Genomic DNA, 17,411 nt, shown 5'->3' on the forward strand with positions numbered 1-17,411 from the left:
CCTGTAAAGGTGTGACCCCAAATCCTGTGGGCTTCAGATAAAAAACAAAACAAAAACAAAACTGTCCCAGATGAGAATACAGCGGTGGGTGCGTGGTGCGCTGGTGACCCAAGGGAGGGGGGGGAGTGGGTGAGGAGAGGAGGAAAAGAGAGATGGGGGAAAGACAGACAGAGAGAGAAAGGGGGGAAGAGAGAGAAGAGGAGAGAAAAGGATAGCCAGGTGAGAGAGAGAAAAGGGGAGGGTGAGAGAGGAAGTGGAGATAAGAATGAGAGGAGGGGAGTAATAGAGAGAGAAGGAGAGGATTGGAGAGATATAGGGAGAAAAGAGAAGAGAAGTCACAGGAGAGGGAGAGAGGGTGTGAAGAGAGGGGAGTAATGGAGAGAGCAAGAGGCGATGAGACAAAGATATTTGGAGTGAGGGAATGGGATGAGGATGAGGAGAGGGGAAAGATACAAGAAAAAAGAGACAGAGGGAAAGAACGGGAGAGTGAGGATGAGAGAAAAGAAGAGAGAAAGGGAGAGCCAGATGAGAGAGAGAAAGAGAGAAACAAAGGGAGGGAGAGAGGGAGAGTCACAGGAGATAAAGAGTGAAAGAGGAGTAACGGAGGAGAAAGAGTGAAAGGGATAGAGAGAAAGAGAGAGAGCGAGAAGGGTATATAAGGATATAAAATGAGCGATTGGTTTGTGCCACAAGAGATAAAGAGAGAGAGAAACAGGTTGGAGGGATAAACTGTCACAGGAAAGGTGAAGAAGAGAAAGAGTGAAAGGGATAGAGAGAAAGAGAGAGAGCGAGAAGGGTATATAAGGATATAAAATGAGCGATTGGTTTGTGCCACAAGAGATAAAGAGAGAGAGAAACAGATTGGAGGGATAAACTGTCACAGGAAAGGTGTAGAAGAGAAAGAGTGAGAGAAGGAGTAACAGAGGAGGAGGAAAGGGAGTTAGAGCAAGGGAGTAACAGAGAGAAAGAAGGAGAGAAAAAGAGAGTTGGAGTGGGGGAGAGAGGGAGTCACGGGAGGGGTAGAGAGAGTGATGGGTTTGTGCCACAGGAGAGGAAGAGAGAGAAACAGAGAGAGGGAGCCATAGAGGTATGGATAGAAAAAGAGTGAGAGAGGGAATAATGGAGGAAAGGGAAAGAGAGTTAGAGCAGGGGAGAAAGAGAGAGAGAGAGCGAAAGAAAGAGAGAAGGGACATCACAGGAGAGGTACAGAGAGAGAGAGAGAGAGAGAGGTAGAGAGAGAGAGAGAGAGAGAGAGGAGAGAGAAAAAGAGAAGCAAAATCACAGGAGAAGTAGAGCAAGAGGAGAAAGAGAAAAAGAAGGGGTGTCACAGGAGAGGTAGAGAGAGTGAGAGTAAGAGAGAGGAGAGAGAGAAAGAGAAGGGACATCACAGGAGAGGTAAAGAGAGAGAGCGAGAGAGAGAGTGAGAGAAAGAGGAGAGAGAAAAAGTGAAGCGACATCAGAGGAGAGGTAGAGAGATAGAAAAAGAGTGAGTGAGGGGAGCAACAGAGAGAAAGAGAAATTAGAATGAAAAAGAGGGTTGGAGCGGGGGAGAGAAAGAGAGAGAGAAGGAGAGGAGAGAGTGTTTTGCAGGCGGGGTGCCCGGGGCCTTGGGTGTAGCCAGAGGTGAAAACAGTGGCACAGATTCATGCAAAGAACCAGAGCAACAGATCTGAGCCTGAAAGTGGCAACATGCAACAAAATGATACCAGAGATAAGACAAGCAACTCAAGACACTCACGTTATTACGCAAAATTGACCATTGTGAACTTTAAGCCATGTTAGAATGCTGTTACCTCATCTTAAACATACATGGACCTGTGTTTTGTTTCGTTCACACATGTTTAGTAATACTTTTTATTAGTCTGTCTGCAACGCCAAAGCTCAAAATGCTCATAAAGACCTGACTTAGCTTGAACTTCAACAGGTAAGATGATTTGTGCTGTTAAACAAGTCTCTCACATATAAAATTACTGTTTTTCATTTAGGCACCATTTTAATCAGATGCCAAAACAGGGCCTTGAACAATCGCATTGATCACATGCTCCTGAAAATGTGTACCTTTTCACACGATCTTAGAATAGAGTGACCAGACGTCCCTATTTACCTGGAACAGTCCCAGTTTTGAGCCCTGTATCTCCTGTTAAAGCAGATTTATCCAAAACCACTGATCTGTCCCAATTTTATACAAGAAATGTCCCAGGTATCCCTATTTTTGACCAATCTAATACCTGCCAACAGTAAAGAGAGGCATGCATTGTCATTTGTTTAGCTAAAATACAGAAAAGCTGCTTAAGAACGATCAAAACATAAAGAAAATGTGACTATACTGTGTACAGAAAATATCAAAATATTGCATCGCTTAATGTGATGATACAGTATCAATATTGTGGGCTGCTGTATCAATATATCGCCAAGAGCATTTTTTGTCACATTTTACTCAATTATTTTGTTACAGAGCTACAGTTTTGTTGCTTGTTCAGAGGAAGGAAACTCGTTGCAACACATTTGACATTTTCACAGTTTTCATGGTTAAAATGGGTGTGTTTCATATTCACTTTGCACAAGAAGTGGTTTCACAAAGACTTTTAGTGTCACAGCCATCATTTAGCCATTATTTTTACTGAACCATATCAAATCGATTTGAAATGTATTCTATCGAATGGAAAGCACACTGTATCGAGATCGTATCATGGCCTTTGTATCGAGGTATATATCGTATCGGCAACTTCTTAATGATACCCATCCCTACTGACTCACATGTTAGTAATGAATGGGCCAAGTGCAGAACAATTTTCCTTCATTCTGCACTCCTCTCACAATTTTATTATTACCAGCCACCAGAAACCAGGGGTGTTCCAGTTTTTGATTTTGAAATACTGGTCACCCTGTCTTAGAACTAATATGTGCATTGTGTCACCATGGTAACTCCTAAATATTCCACCAATAGTAGTAGTACATGTAGAACATCACCAGCTCGACTTCACAGCAAAGCATGTGTGTATTGTTGTATGTATGTTTTCAATGTGATGAACAGCTTGCACACACATTGGTACATCGGTTGATGAGGGCGGCAGATGAGGGGGCACAGCTGTATTTAACATAAAGAAACACAAGCAGAACTAACATGTGGATTTAACAAAAACATGTGAAATAAAGGCAGAGATGAGGTGATTCCACTATCCAATGGTAACGCAATGATTGGAAAAAAGAGAACGCAACAGAGATGGGACATAAAGATAGTGCACACATGGGGAAAATAATCTTGTGAGTTTTTTCCCCCAAGTGCGCTCATTTGACTTGGACAAAAAAAAAATGTGGGTGGAGGCTTCATCAAATGCTTTTCTCCATGGAGATGTTATTGCTTTGTCTGGAATGTTTCACAGTGTGGTATTAAACCTTTCCATCATCATCATTGAGACTGAACTAGACCAAGTTACAAGTCAGATCTGGGGAGTGGTGACCTGCTCACAGTCAGAATGCATGTTTTTCTAGGTATGATTGAGCTATATCACCTGCAATGGGATAAATATGAAGTAGAGCTGTTTAATGCCATTTTGTGAAACATTCCAGACAAAGCAATAACATCTCCATGGAGACAAGCAGGTGGCGAATCCTCCACCAGAAAAAGAAACTATTATTACCGTATTTTCTGCACTATTGGGCGCGCTCATAAGCTCACAATCCAGAGCGCCCTATACACGAATCCACTTGTGTGTCCCAGCACGACTTCAGTAAACTACAAAGCCGCACCACTCGCAGCGCACGCAAACACACACGGAGCAGACAGCGACCGCACAGCGAAAAACACCCGCAGCCACACTCATCACTCCACGCAGACAAGGAATGGAACGGAATGGAACCGAAAAAGCGAGTGCAATGTGCCACTTCTAGACACAACCGAACAACTGAGTCACTGCGAACACGCCAATAATCCAGCGGTCCCAGACAGCACCCTCCCTACACGCCACAACTGAACAAAGCCCAGAGTCACCGTGATTGCGCCAAACAAAGTCCGACTGACCCATCTAACTGTTGTGTTTTGTTTAAAGTCCGGTGCGGTTTATTTGTGAAAAAAGTTCAAAAACAGACCATTCAATGACAGTGCTCCTTATAATCCAGAGCGCCTAATAGTGCGGAAAATACGGTATATTGCATCAAAAAGAAAAACTAAACTGGACACAAGTTGACGGACCACAGCTTTTGTCCTGTGACAGAATTTTCTTTTGTTGTGGAAGTTAGCAGGACGATTATTATTGTGGGTTCGAAATGATATTCTATTATCCAGTCCAAAAAGGAGTATTTTTATCATCACTGGGGTATCAAATTTTGCCTCTTCCTTACAACAGATAATACTATAACAGAGCATTTACCACATTTCTAAAGGTGCCACATGACTCGTGAATACATTGGTGTTCTTGGTACATGCCGCTATACTTGTAACTGCAAAACTGCAAAAAAACAGATGGTGAAGAGTCTCACTGTAGCAGGCTCTGAATTGTAAACCATCCAACTATAGGCCTGTCATGATAACGAATGTTGAAGCACGATATATTATACAGAGAAATGCCACGATGAATTATAATATTGATACTACCTTATGCCACTGACACAAAAACCCTAAAGCACAACAATCCCAGTAAACTCTATGTTTTAAAGTGTAGTAACATTAAAAGACATAGCAACAATTAAATAAGAAAATGAAGCAATTGAAACTTTGCAGCTGATGTCACTCTCACCATTTTTGTTGAAAATCAAACACCTAAACAGGATCATGACCACTTGTGCTAATCACAGGCTCCTGAAAATGTGCTGTTTAAATCCTTTTTGTATTTTTCTTGGGTTTTCAGACAGTGTGCGTTGTGTCACCATGGTGACTCCAAAATATTCCAAAATTAGACATAGAAAACACCCCCAGCAGATGTCACTACAAAGGATAAATGAATCAAATATTCAACCCTCTACGACTCAAATCTTATCATCTTACAAAAATAAAAGTACACACGATAAACACTGAGTCCCAGCTTTCATATATTGAATGATAAATCAATATAGTAATTATGGTGACAGGGCTAAATCCAATACACACCACATTCTTACGTGCATCACTAGTTTATACACTATGCAATATCAAAATTTCAAACTCAATTTCACAAATACGAAACTGACTCATTAATCGATACAGACTTGACACCACAATGAAGAAAAAACATGTGTCTTTTGATTGTAAAATATAATAGTATTTAATTTATGTTACCATGAGGTCTTATAGTAGTTCTGATAAAGCTCAAATTTTGTCTAGTTAATGTGATTTTTTTCAGTATCGATACTTCCTCTCAAGAGTATGTAGTTTTGACATGATTTTTAGTATCGTTTAGCATCTGATTTTCGATAATTTTGACAACTACATGTTTTATTGCGTTTCTCAACATAATAATTCTCACTAAAAATGGAATACAGCACACAGTATTTTACTACAACAAGAAATATAGGTACAGAGCTTTTAATCATGTTGAAAGTAAGATTGTGCCTGAACGTCATATATTACGTCATGCGAGCTTTGACATGTTATAATGCTGTTACCTCCTCAGAAACATACCTGGAGTTGCATTTTGTTTCATGTGTTTTCAGATTTTTCTTATAATGTTGTTTCCTCATCCAAACAATTGACAATCGACTAAATGAAAGACAGAAGATAGCTGTAAACTACAACTACATGACATCACAAGGTGGAACTGAGCATTTTGGGCTTTGGAGATGTAGACAGACTAATAATAAAGCATTAAAGGGACAGTTGGGAATTTTGGACATAGGTTCTCATTTCCTAGTGAGCCAGAGTACTGTAGATATGTGGAGACACTTTTTAAATATTATATATATATTTGCAGAGGTCGCTGGTGCTAGACTAGTGCATGTCAATGGCCATAGTTATCCTGCCACTAAAAACAGTCTTACCCACTCCACAAAACACCCAAAGCAAATCTGTTATTACACCAGACTGTCGATGTGAATGTCTGTGTTGATAGAATAATTTTAGAAGTAAAACCAACCTTAGATTTGAAAGGATTTATATGTGAGCAGCAGCAGCAGCGAGTTGTACTTCCTGATAGAAAACTTGACAGGACTGATATCACCTGGCACCAACTGGCTCTGTAATAGTTTGTTTACCTGCAGCTGCTATAGCGGCACATAGAGCACATGAAGAAGCCTGTTCCAGTTATGGCCACGTTCATGTCATCACAACTAACTAGAGCAGAGTAAAATTCCACTGCGGCTGAGAAAATAGTCCCTCAACGTGCGACGATTCATGCGATACAAGATTAGTTTTACTTCTAAAATGATTCTATTGACACAGACATTCACATCGACAGTCTGGTGTAATAATAGATTTGCTTTGGGTGTTTTGTGGAGTGGGTAAGACCTCTGCAAATACAAGGACTGGATGGAATATTTCAAAAAGTGTCTCCACATATCTACAGTACTCTGGCTCACTAGGAAATGAGACCATATGTCCAAAATTTTGAACTGTCCCTTTAATCCTTTATTATTAGTCTGTCTACATCTCCAAAGCCCAAAATGCTCAGTTCCACCTTGTGATGTCACGTAGTTGTAGTTTACAGCTATCTTCTGTCTTTTGTTCAGTAGATTGTCAATTGTCAACATTATAACAAAAATCTGAAAATAGTGTAATATGGCCTCTTTATCTATATCCACATATACACAGTGGCATTCCTCTTCTGTACAGACACTGAAGTGAGGCTGTATAGCGGTCCCCAGGATTAGATCACTAAAAGGAAAAGTTAAATATTATTGATCATTCAGGATTATTGAGTTTGGATGTAAAGGTCATTGTGGACCTTTGTTCATTAAAATAATAGAACATATTTATTAGTGGGCAAAACGTATTACACAACGTGCTGGCTCTTGCTGTTGGCTTTGCTGACCTCTGCGTTTTAAAGGTGCACTATGTAACTTTTTGGCTGGGAGTCTGTCACCTGCCTGTTTCAATGGATACGTCATTGCTCTGCTTGGAATGTCCCGTTGTATGACATTAAACAGTTCGACATTACACTTATTAAATTATGGTGGTTTTATACCTCAAAAATACCTAGAAAAACTTTGACTCTCTGAGCGGGGTCGCCTCTCCACAGATCTGACCTGTAACTTGGTCTGGTTTGGTCTCTGTGAAGATAGAAATGTTTAATACCAGACTGTGAAACATTCCAGACAAAGCAATGACATCTCCATGGAGAAAAGCATTTGCCTCCAACAGAAAAGTTACACAATGGACCTTTAATACTGAACCTGCCAAGTCATTTTATATCAGTTAGAATATTTTGTCATTTGGCATAGTTTAAACATGCATTCAATTTCTAATAAGTAAATTGTGTTGTATAGTAGTGTTGTCACAATGCTAAAATATCTCAACCCAATTTTGACACCTAAATGCTTGATAGGGTACATTAATGTAATTATCACAGAAAAACATAAGCTGTATCTTTAAAAACTTATCAGAGGTTTTACTTCTGATAAAGACCATTCAAAAACAATGTCCATTAATGTGATTTCTTTTCAGCTTCCATACTTCAGAAGCTTTGCTACTATACTGATTAGTATCTGGGTATATTTATTATTTGATGTAAATTGAGGTTAGAACCAATATTCTGTTACAGTGTTTATGAATCTAATTTACTCAAGTCGTCTCTGCTGAGGTTGGTCGATCTGCAGGAAAAATACTGAAACATGTATGAAATATGAAAAAGGAGACTGTCACAGGATGAGATTAGGGCTGTAACTAATGATTATTTTAGTATAGTCCATTAGTCAGCAATACATTTTTTTAACTGGTTTGGCAAGTGAAAGGATTATTTTTATTGTATATCGATACTTTTTACATTATCAAAAAAATGAAAAGGTTGACTAAAGGCTAGAATATCTTTCCATACTATATAAATCTCATCATCTATCACAGTGTCAGTATATGAAGTGGTTTTTGTATGCGCTTTAGTCTGTACAGTCCAGATAACAACGATAAAGATTATCAAAATACAACTGATTATTTTTGAAAGTCAACTAGTTAGGGCCTTAGATGAGATCATGATTGAGTTTTTCTCTCCGTATCGGCCGAGCGTCCCCCTCTGGTTTCATTTGGAGGGGCTGTAGAGTGGGAGAGTGGGTGGAGGTCTGAGCAGTGGTCCGTGTGACTGCTGCTGCTGCCTCTGTGTGCAGGAGCCTGACCCACAGCACCGAGCAAAAAACACAACCTCCTGCACCCCCTCTCTTCCCTCACTCTCCCTCCCTCCTTCTCCCCCTCTCCTCCTCACTCTCTCTCCCTCTCCTCACTCCCACTCTCCTCTTCCCTCTCTCCCTTCTCTCAGGCCCTCCTTTTCTCTCCTCCTCCTCTCTCTCCCTTCCCTCATTCCCTTTCTCTTGCTCTCTCCTTCCTACCCCTCTCTCCCCTCTCTTTCACTCCTCCCCTCCCCTCTCTTTCACTCCTCTCCTCACTCCCTCTCCCATTCACCCTCCCTCGCTTTTTTCTCTCTCCCTCCCTTTCCCTCTCCCTCCCTCTCTCTCTCCCTCCCACTCTCCTCCTTCTCTGCCTCCTTCTCTCACTCCCTCTCCTTCTCCCTCCCCTCACTCCTTTGCTCTCTCGCTGTCCTCCCTCTTTGCCCCCTCTCTCACTCCCTTTCCCTCTTCCTCCCTCTCTCACTTCCCTTTCCCTCTCCCTGTCTCTCTCGCTCTCCTCCTTCTCTGCCCCCTTCTCTCACTCCCTTTCCCGCTCCTTTTCCCTCCTCTCACTCCTTCTCTCTCTCTCTGCCCGCCCTCTCTCACTCCCTTTCCCACTTTCCTGCCCCTCTCCGTCTCTCCCTCTCTCCCCTGCCTCCCCTTTCCGCCTATAGCCGCCCACGCCAGAAACACTGGCTCTTAATATGCTCCCTCTGTCCTTCCCCTACTCCCTTGCACGCTTCCTTACCTTTAAACCTGCTCTTTTCTTCTATGCATTCTTTAATCTGTACTTTACATTTAAACTCACAGTCCTTTTTCACCGTACCATTAACTACAGTCCCTGACAAAAGTCTTGTTGCTTATCCATTTTGTAGAAACAAAAGCTTATAACCTGACTTTAAATTAATCAATTGGTTTTAGAAATGTCTCATATGAAAGCTAAAACCCTCCCAAATTATGCTCAATATACTAAAATAAATTTGCTTCACTGAAGAAAGACTGATCATTTAATGAACACAGAAAGGTCAGATTTTGGCAAGACAAAAGTCTTGTCGCCTTGTCTTATGATGCACCCAATCCTAGATTACAGCCTCATCTGTGATCAGTTACTGATCAATCAATTAGTGGGTGTGTATAAAAAGAACCCCAGCACACCAGACCTTCACATCAACTGCAACTTGACCTCTGACAACATGCCTAAGATCCACCCTGAGACCAAAGTGTTAATTATCAAGAGGCTGAAGACCAGATCCACTGCTGAGGTGGTGACACCTTCAATGTGTTTCAGCGTCAAGTACAAAGAATAAGAAAAAGATCTGAAATGACCTGATAACAACTGTGAAGGCGGAGGAGCAGTGGACCCCTTTGCTGAGTCGCAAACATCAACGAAAGCAAAGGAGAGCCCTCCTCCAAGAGAAAGAGGATCAGACTACCTACAATGACAATCTTCTGCAGGTCTCCCAGGAAGATCTGCTGAAAGAAATACAGATGTTGAGAGCTCAATTAAGAGAGAAAGAGGAGGAAAATGAAAAGGAGAGAGCTCTCCATCAGGAACAATATGAACGCAAGTGTGTCTATGCAGAAAATCTAGAGAAACAAATATACCATCTGAAAAGGGACAAGTGCACTACATTTGACAAACAAATTAAAGACATCAAGGCAGAGGTAAAGGATGAGCACAAGCGACTGACCACTGCCAACTCTTTACTTCAAGGGCAACTTAGTCAAGTCAAGTTGCAGGAGAAAGAGCTAAAGGACCAGATCGCCACTCTCACCCAGCACCTAGAAAAGGAGCAGGTGGAGAAGCAGGACCTGATGCGTCTTGTGGCCATACTGCGGTCCTCCCTCAAGGACATTCTGGCCCAGGACCAACTTCAAACCCTACTGGATGAGAAATAGAGCCTGGAGTCAACTGTGGCAGAAGTTGTGACAGAAGCTGTGTGTGTTGTTGAAGTCCTCTATGGCAGAGAGAAAGAGCAGAGCCAAATAATCTAAGAGGAAAAGGCAAAGTCACAAGCCTTAAATCAGACTCTCGAAACAGAGAGAAGAACTTTTAGGGCTGTGATTGAGCTGTGCAATGCTGCTTATGCTTCCCTTCTGCATCTAAAAGACCAGCTCGCCCAGGAACTAAACAACTCCACGCAGGAGATGGAGCAGCTGAAGGTGCAGCACCAGGATGAGCTCAGTGCTCTGGAGAACAAGGCCCTGCTGCAGGACAAGATCCGGGAGCTTTCTGAGGCTCTGACCTCTTTAGAACAGACTAACGCTGCTCTGATGAGACAGAACCTGGAGCTCCAGGACGAATTTATGTCCGAGGAGGAATGCAGAGAGAACATCAATCGAAAGAAGAGGCGAGGATGTTTCTCCCGGTTCTTCCGTCGCACTTGGACCACCTGGAGAAATGAATGAACTTTGAGAACTAAAAAGTTCTCATCGTGCATTCAATTGATTTGAAAATGGTTTGATGGAACAATTAGCTCACTTATGAATTCTTAAATTTGTATTGAAGCTAAGTCTAAATGTTTTCCATTCTTACCTTTTCATTAATGTTTATTGTTATTAATTGTTACCTCCGCCAAGGAGGTTATGTTTTTGCTGGCGATTGTCTGTTTGTTTGTTTGTTTGTCTGTTAGCAACATAACTCAAAAAGTTATGGACTGATTTTGATGAAATTTTCAGGATTTGTTGGAAATGTGAAAAGGAAGAACTGGTTTCATTTTGGGGGTGATCCGGAAGAAATCCTCGATTCTGGATCACTTTGAAATTTTAGTTAACATTGTGGTTAATTGGGCCAAAAATTTTGTTTCTCAATATCTCGGTTAATTATTGACCAAACCCCATGAAATTTGACTCAGGAATGGACAATGGGATCCTCTTTCATATTCCAAAGGCTGATCCGGATCTGATCCAGAAGACTGATTTTATCGCAATTTATATAAAAAATGGGGGTAGTCCTTGGCGGAGGTCTGCGCTCTCTGAGTGCTTTTCTAGTTTGTTATTTGTTTATTATTACCTCCGCCAAGGAGGTTATGTTTTTGCCGGCGTTTGTCTGTCTGTCTGTTTGTTTGTTTGTTTGTTTGCCTTTTAGCAACATAACTCAAAAAGTTATGGACCGATTTTGATGAAATTTTCAGGATTTGTTGGAAATGTGAAAAGGAAGAACTGATTTCATTTTTGGGGGTGATCCTGGAAGAAATCCTGGATTCTGGATCACTTTTTTAGTTAACATTGTGGTAAATGGGGCCAAAAATTTTGTTTCTCAATATCTCGGTTAATTATTGACCAAACCCCATGAAATTTGACTCAGGGATGGACAGACAAATATTTATGGAAAACACAATTAATATGAGGGGAACTGTAGTCCTTGGCGGAGGTCTGCGCTCTCTGTGTGCTTTTCTAGTTATTAATGTTTTCATATAAAATATCACTTCCCCCGAACTGCCACCTTACCGTGGTGGGGGAGTTTGAGTACCTGAATGATCTTAGGAGCTATGTTGCCCGGGGCATTACGCCCCTGGTAGGGTCTCCCGTGGCAAACAGGTCCAAGGTGACAGGGCAGACTAAGAGCAGTTCACAGCACCCTTCTGAACTTAGAAATAACGAGGACCATGACGTCGCCCGGTATGGAGCAACCGGGGCCCCACCCTGGAGCCAGGCCTGGGGTTGGGGCTCGAATGCGAGCGCCTAGTGACTTTTAGCCAAGCGTGATGAATTAACTATTTAACTCTCACTGTAACACTTTATTGTAATGTATTTTTTATAAACTGTTTGTGTCTATTGTCTTTAGTATGAATAAATGAAATGTGATATGTTGGACCAGCCTCTCAAACTGCAAAACAAATTTATCTATAACTACACAAATAAAGAAACATAACCTAACCTATAGAAACCTAGTTCTAATTAAAGGTGTATTGTGTAGCTTTTCTGGTGGAGGGTCCGTCACCTGCTTGTTTCTATGGAGATGCCATTGTTCCACAGTATGACATTAAACAGCTCTGCCTTAGATTTACAGGCCTTACATTCACTTACAGGTTATTACACAAAAAACAGACATTCTAACTGTAAGTGGGGGTCGCCTCTCCACAGACCTGACGTGTGACTTGGTCTGGTTTGGTCTCCATGAAGATAGAAAGGTTCAATACCACACTGTGAACATTTCGGACGAAGCATTTGACGGACCCTCCACCAGAAAAGTTACACACCTTAAAGAAAAACTGAATTACTGTTAATACAACGTAAGGACAAACATTTTACAAGCAAAATACATCACAATTTAAAATGTGCTATTCAAATGAAGTAAGATTAGATAAATCAAGGGGCTATTGAATTGTTTTTGCTAGTCCAGATATATTTCCATTTAACCTACTATCATGGTATCAAGTTTTTAGGAGTCAATATGCAGTAAGATTAGTCTATTGATTTTGCAAACAGGACCTTATGTAGCCTGTAATCGGTGGTAGTTAGGTTGAACATGTCATTACCTGCTGTTCAGCTCAGTAACAGTTGCAATGTCCTTTATTACATCAAACCCACCTTGACTTTACTACTAAAGTTAATGATAACTACAAGAAGGAGCCACACTTAACTGCAACAACTTAACACAATATTACAACAAAAATAATGAGGCATGACTTCAGCTTTTTCCATATGCTTTTGGTCTTAGTATCAAAGATGTCCTTAAAATCTTCCTCATGGATTTTAGCTTATTTTTGGCACCCCAGTTATCAAAATCCCTGCATTTCTCGTTAAAGGTGCTCTTGTTTGTTCCTAATGTATGGCCTATCTATCCATCTTTATGCCATTCTCGCTAATCTCGCCTCCTCATCACGTCTCGCTCTCTCGTTATCTCGTTAATCCTTTTCCTGAACGTAGTCTACACGTACGTATGTATTTCAGCAACCCCCAGAAATGCACTGACACCAGTTCATGTGAAACGCGCGCGCATGCATCACACTGAACTCCATTTTGTCTCGCTCACGAGGGGGAAGCCAGGGAGACCTTTTCGTGCGTGGACGCGCCGGAAAGACCACTCGCTCTCACTCTCTTGACATTTGAGGCCTTAAATTATGAACAAAACATAGACCAGGCCGATCACACGAACACACGGCATCACGTTAGCCGCTCGTGTGCAAATGCCACGCCATGATTTAATCGCAAAAACATCAGGGAGGGAATATACAGTGCGCACTCGGCCTCAAAGTTACCGCTGGGTAGCGTTTTTACACCAATCAATACACAGAAACGTGACTTAAAAATAGATCTTCAATGTAGGTCACACTTGCTGGAAGTATACGAGCACAACATGACGTACATCAAGGGATACAGTGCAAGAAACAAGGCGTAAAGCCCTTAAGTCTACCCCGTCAGCATCCTCTCCAACCTCTTCTCTAACCTCTCTCCTCTTTACTATCGCCGCTGCGTGCACCATCCACAAACGCGTTACAAACGATCACATTCCACCATTACGCACGAGAATTATTTACCTTTATGTCTGCCTTTCGCTGTCATCGTCACTGTGCTGGGTGTTTCATTGGATCAAGATGCTAGAGTGTCCCTCTCTCCCTCTCTCCCTGCTGCTCGTTGCTATCACTCTCCCCCGTAGGTATTAGGCGATTCTCGAAGTCACCGCTAGGAGACGAGCGCGTAAATGGGGGTTCATGCACCACAGGGAAAAAAACGCCTCGGCTCAACATATAAGCGCATAGAGGAGGTAGCCACGTCCCCCCCGTGGTACAAAATGGGGAAATGCCTCATGCAGAGAATACAAGAGCGAGGGAAGACCCTGATTATGGCGTATCAAGCTACCACCTTCATCATCATCATCCTCACTGCGCTCCCCATAACGTGCACATGCATGGCTTCGCCATTTGGTCTTATTTTAATAGTTGAAATCATTTGCTCTTTTCATAAATGTCATGGGAGCTTATTAGATCAACAGTTATTGTATAAATCTGATATAGTAGATTATTTCATTGCAAGAAATTGAAGAAACAAGCGCACACCGCCTCGTTTGAATCCATAAAATCGACTCTACAGCCAGATGTTGTGAATAAAAGCATATCTATCCCCAGAGTGGCTACTGCTATAGATTGTTGTATCTCGTGTATGGCTCGTTTAGAAAACCCTACAGTGGAGGGGAACATGTCCATACATAATTGTACGTGCTGCAGAGGGAGGGAAGAGCAACGGAAAAGACGTGCATTGGTGCAAAACGGGATGCAAACAAAAAGAAAATGAGACATGTGCTGATTTTGGTTGCGTTTTTGGCATGCGTACTTTTGATCACCCGGTCTGCTGGACTTGCGTTGCAGTCGGACATCCTGACCACAGAGGGGAAGACCAGGGAGGGCTCTCCTCGCCTCTCCTCCTATCCTTCGTCCCTGCGTATCTGTCTTCTCTTGGCTCGCTCGTTGCCCAGGCTCAGGACGCGTCTGTTCGGTGGGATGCTGTGGGGTCCTTCCGAAAGCTGCAGGCGGCAGGCGGATGGAGCGGTAGAGGCGGCGTGTGTTGGCAGCAGAGGCAGTGGTGCGGCCGCAGTGGAAGTGGCATCACTCGGTACAGGCACCGCGCTGCTTTCTCGGACCGGGAAAACCTGCCTGCGCGCTGCGGACTTTGAGAGAGGAAAGGCGGATACCAGGCGGCTGTTGTGGCATGCTTGGCTCCAGATATGAGTTTGAGGGAGGAGGAGGGGTGTGTGAAGTGGGTGGTGGACTGTGCGGAGGTTACAGGGCGAAGGGGAAGACGCCTTGGAGCAGAACGTTGATGTCTTGGTCCGCGCGGCTGGCAACACCCCTGCAAATTCACGTGTAGGGGCAAATGCTCGCGCGCACAAGAGCCATACTGCCATCCTGTGGAGGCATTGATTACAGGGCTTTCCCCTTTAACAACACCAGCGCGTGCGTGCGTGGGCGTGCGCTCCGCGTTACTGTACTGTAAGCAATTTGACAGGTGGTCACGTGGCTCTATAGGCGCTTGAGATGCGGGGAAACACCGAACGATAAAGATGTGTCGGACAGAGGCGAGACATGATTCAAGGCGGACTGTTAGCTCCAACGTTTGGTCCAGCGTTTGGTCTGGTTTTAGGTCTCGCGTTTGGACGTTGCAGGCTAATTTAGACCCCAGACTATTTAACGCAAAGGATATAAGAGATGGTACTGCCATAAAGATGAATACAGAATGACCAAGCAAAACTACTCAATAACATCACACAAAACAATGCGTCTTTAGCTCTGGGTGCAATGGGAATTAGTTAGGCTAGAACACGTGATGTGGGTGCATTCTCATGTTGATTTATTTTTTTTTTAATAGCAATAGTAGGTCTAAAACAATTATGAAATTTTAGATATCAGGTTAAATGAAATCACTCCATCCAATCAAGCCAAACTGAGGCAACAAATCTATCCCCAAAATTTCCAGTAGTGTTGATGGCAGTGTGTTGACAGAACTGCAGAAACATCAGAGGTAATTATTTTGCCGTTCTTTGCAGTGCAAAATCTCCAACAAAAAGTCTGGCACCAAACATATATTTTGGATTCAGGAAACCTTTTAAAATAGCACATTTTACACATGAATTTGAATAGTGAGATGAAGCAGGAAAACAAGTGCAGAGTGTAGTAATGTGGGATCAGGGTTTGAATCCCTTTAGCTTTCATATCATGTCCCACTGCAATAATCTTTGGAGTCTAGTATGGAGTTGATGTGGTTTATGCTCAACTCAGGTCCTTCTTAAAAATTAAGTATTAAGTCACAAAAGGCCACCCTGTATAAATAAAGGATTCATATTTAAAAATGCATGTAGAAAAATATTTTAGAAGCCAAAATCTTCAAATTATTATTAGAATAACTGGCTATGGCCTTTTCCATTAGTAATAACAAACCTTGGCACTGATGAAAATGCTCAAGAACCGACGATGAATAAACGCAAGCTCGGTAAGTGAAATACTATTCTGAAGTATTTTTTCCATTCACTTTCCCTGAGTGTAGTAATAGTTAGTGACGCCAGTAACTGACTCTGTAGCGACGCCGTGTGTTCACACTTGGAGCTGCCTGGACCACACTGGGCCAGCTGCAGCACTACGTCATCAGCGTGCTTTGCCAGTCGTGTGAGCTGCACATGCGCAGACACAGCTTTAGCGCCAAGCAGTGCCAATAAAAGCGCATCCTGTTTCTGTTTTGTGTTTCAAAGCTAAAATTTGAGATTTAGATCTATTTGGTATATTGTACAGTGGTACAGATTTCATTTATTTACTACTGGACATTTGATGTTACATCAGTGGCCTTGCATCAGAGATGCACCAGCTGAGGACTATAGCAAACATATGCATGATTTTACTGTAACTGTCTTATACGAACCAGCCACAATTGGCTTTCAGTATAAATAAATAAATAAAAATATGAATGGGTTGTTACAACAATGTTTTCATGAAAAATATTCTTAGGCTTAATCTTATCATTAATAGTCATATAAAGTGGCATAAGAGTTCTATATATTGACAAGTGAAAATATATAAATAAAGACAGGTCTGTATAAAAATTAAAATTTTCAGCCAAAGTATGCAATTTCTTAATGTTTTTCCTTCAGTTCTGAAATATATATGTTGCTTACCTGGTGTAGACCCCATGAGAGCAGAAGACACAGTGTGGCTCTTGTTCTCAACATGATTCCAAAATCCATGACTTGATATTCAGCATCATCTCTCGCTCTCTACAAAAAAAAAAAGAAAAGAAAAGAAAATAAAAAAAAGAAAAACCTACAAATGAAGCAAATATAAACAAATGTTACATCTTAAATAGATTGTCAGTTCTCACTTACTTTCTAACTGTGTCTGTCTGGGATGGATTGTGCCCTCCAGGTTTCTCTGAGCCTGCACAGTGGTCTTCTCCTGCAGCTCTCCTCGTGTGTGTCCTGTCACATCTCCAGGAGCTCACTGCATCAGTTTATGAGAAGGGTTTATGAGAAGGGTATAGGCTTGTTTTTAATGACACCCTTCATCCTAATTTGACTTTTGGAGAATTTTTTTCACCCTTTATAAGGTGCAGCCTTACATTTTGTTTAGAAATTGCTATGCAATTATTGCTATGGTTTCTAATTACAATGTTACAAATACACAACATTACTTTCCTCACACTGCACATTTCTTCAAGTAGCAAATGCAAAAAACTGTTTTAAGATAGTTTGCACTGAGTAT

At 41.9% G+C, this 17,411-nt stretch overlaps 1 protein-coding gene across 4 annotated transcripts in view; it reads right to left on the bottom strand.

The window, feature by feature from the left end:
• ppp3cb (protein phosphatase 3, catalytic subunit, beta isozyme) overlaps positions 1 to 17,411 on the bottom strand; it is an 84,299-nt gene that overhangs the window by 66,336 nt on the left and 552 nt on the right. For 2 of the 4 annotated variants that reach the window (XM_055159189.1, XM_055159186.1), the window contains exon 1: positions 14,500 to 14,612. In XM_055159189.1, the coding sequence (XP_055015164.1) occupies positions 14,500 to 14,542 (43 nt within the window). In that variant the 5' untranslated portion in view covers positions 14,543 to 14,612. Of the gene's footprint in view, positions 1 to 13,706; positions 13,910 to 14,499; positions 14,613 to 16,828; positions 16,930 to 17,035; positions 17,151 to 17,411 lie in introns of those variants that run through there. The other 2 variants (XM_055159188.1, XM_055159187.1) reach the window with 2 other exon arrangements.

This window comes from Boleophthalmus pectinirostris, unplaced genomic scaffold (genome assembly GCF_026225935.1).
Source record: "Boleophthalmus pectinirostris isolate CB_2022bp ecotype Guang Dong unplaced genomic scaffold, ASM2622593v1 HiC_scaffold_23, whole genome shotgun sequence".
In the NCBI taxonomy this organism is placed as follows: domain Eukaryota; kingdom Metazoa; phylum Chordata; class Actinopteri; order Gobiiformes; family Gobiidae; genus Boleophthalmus; species Boleophthalmus pectinirostris.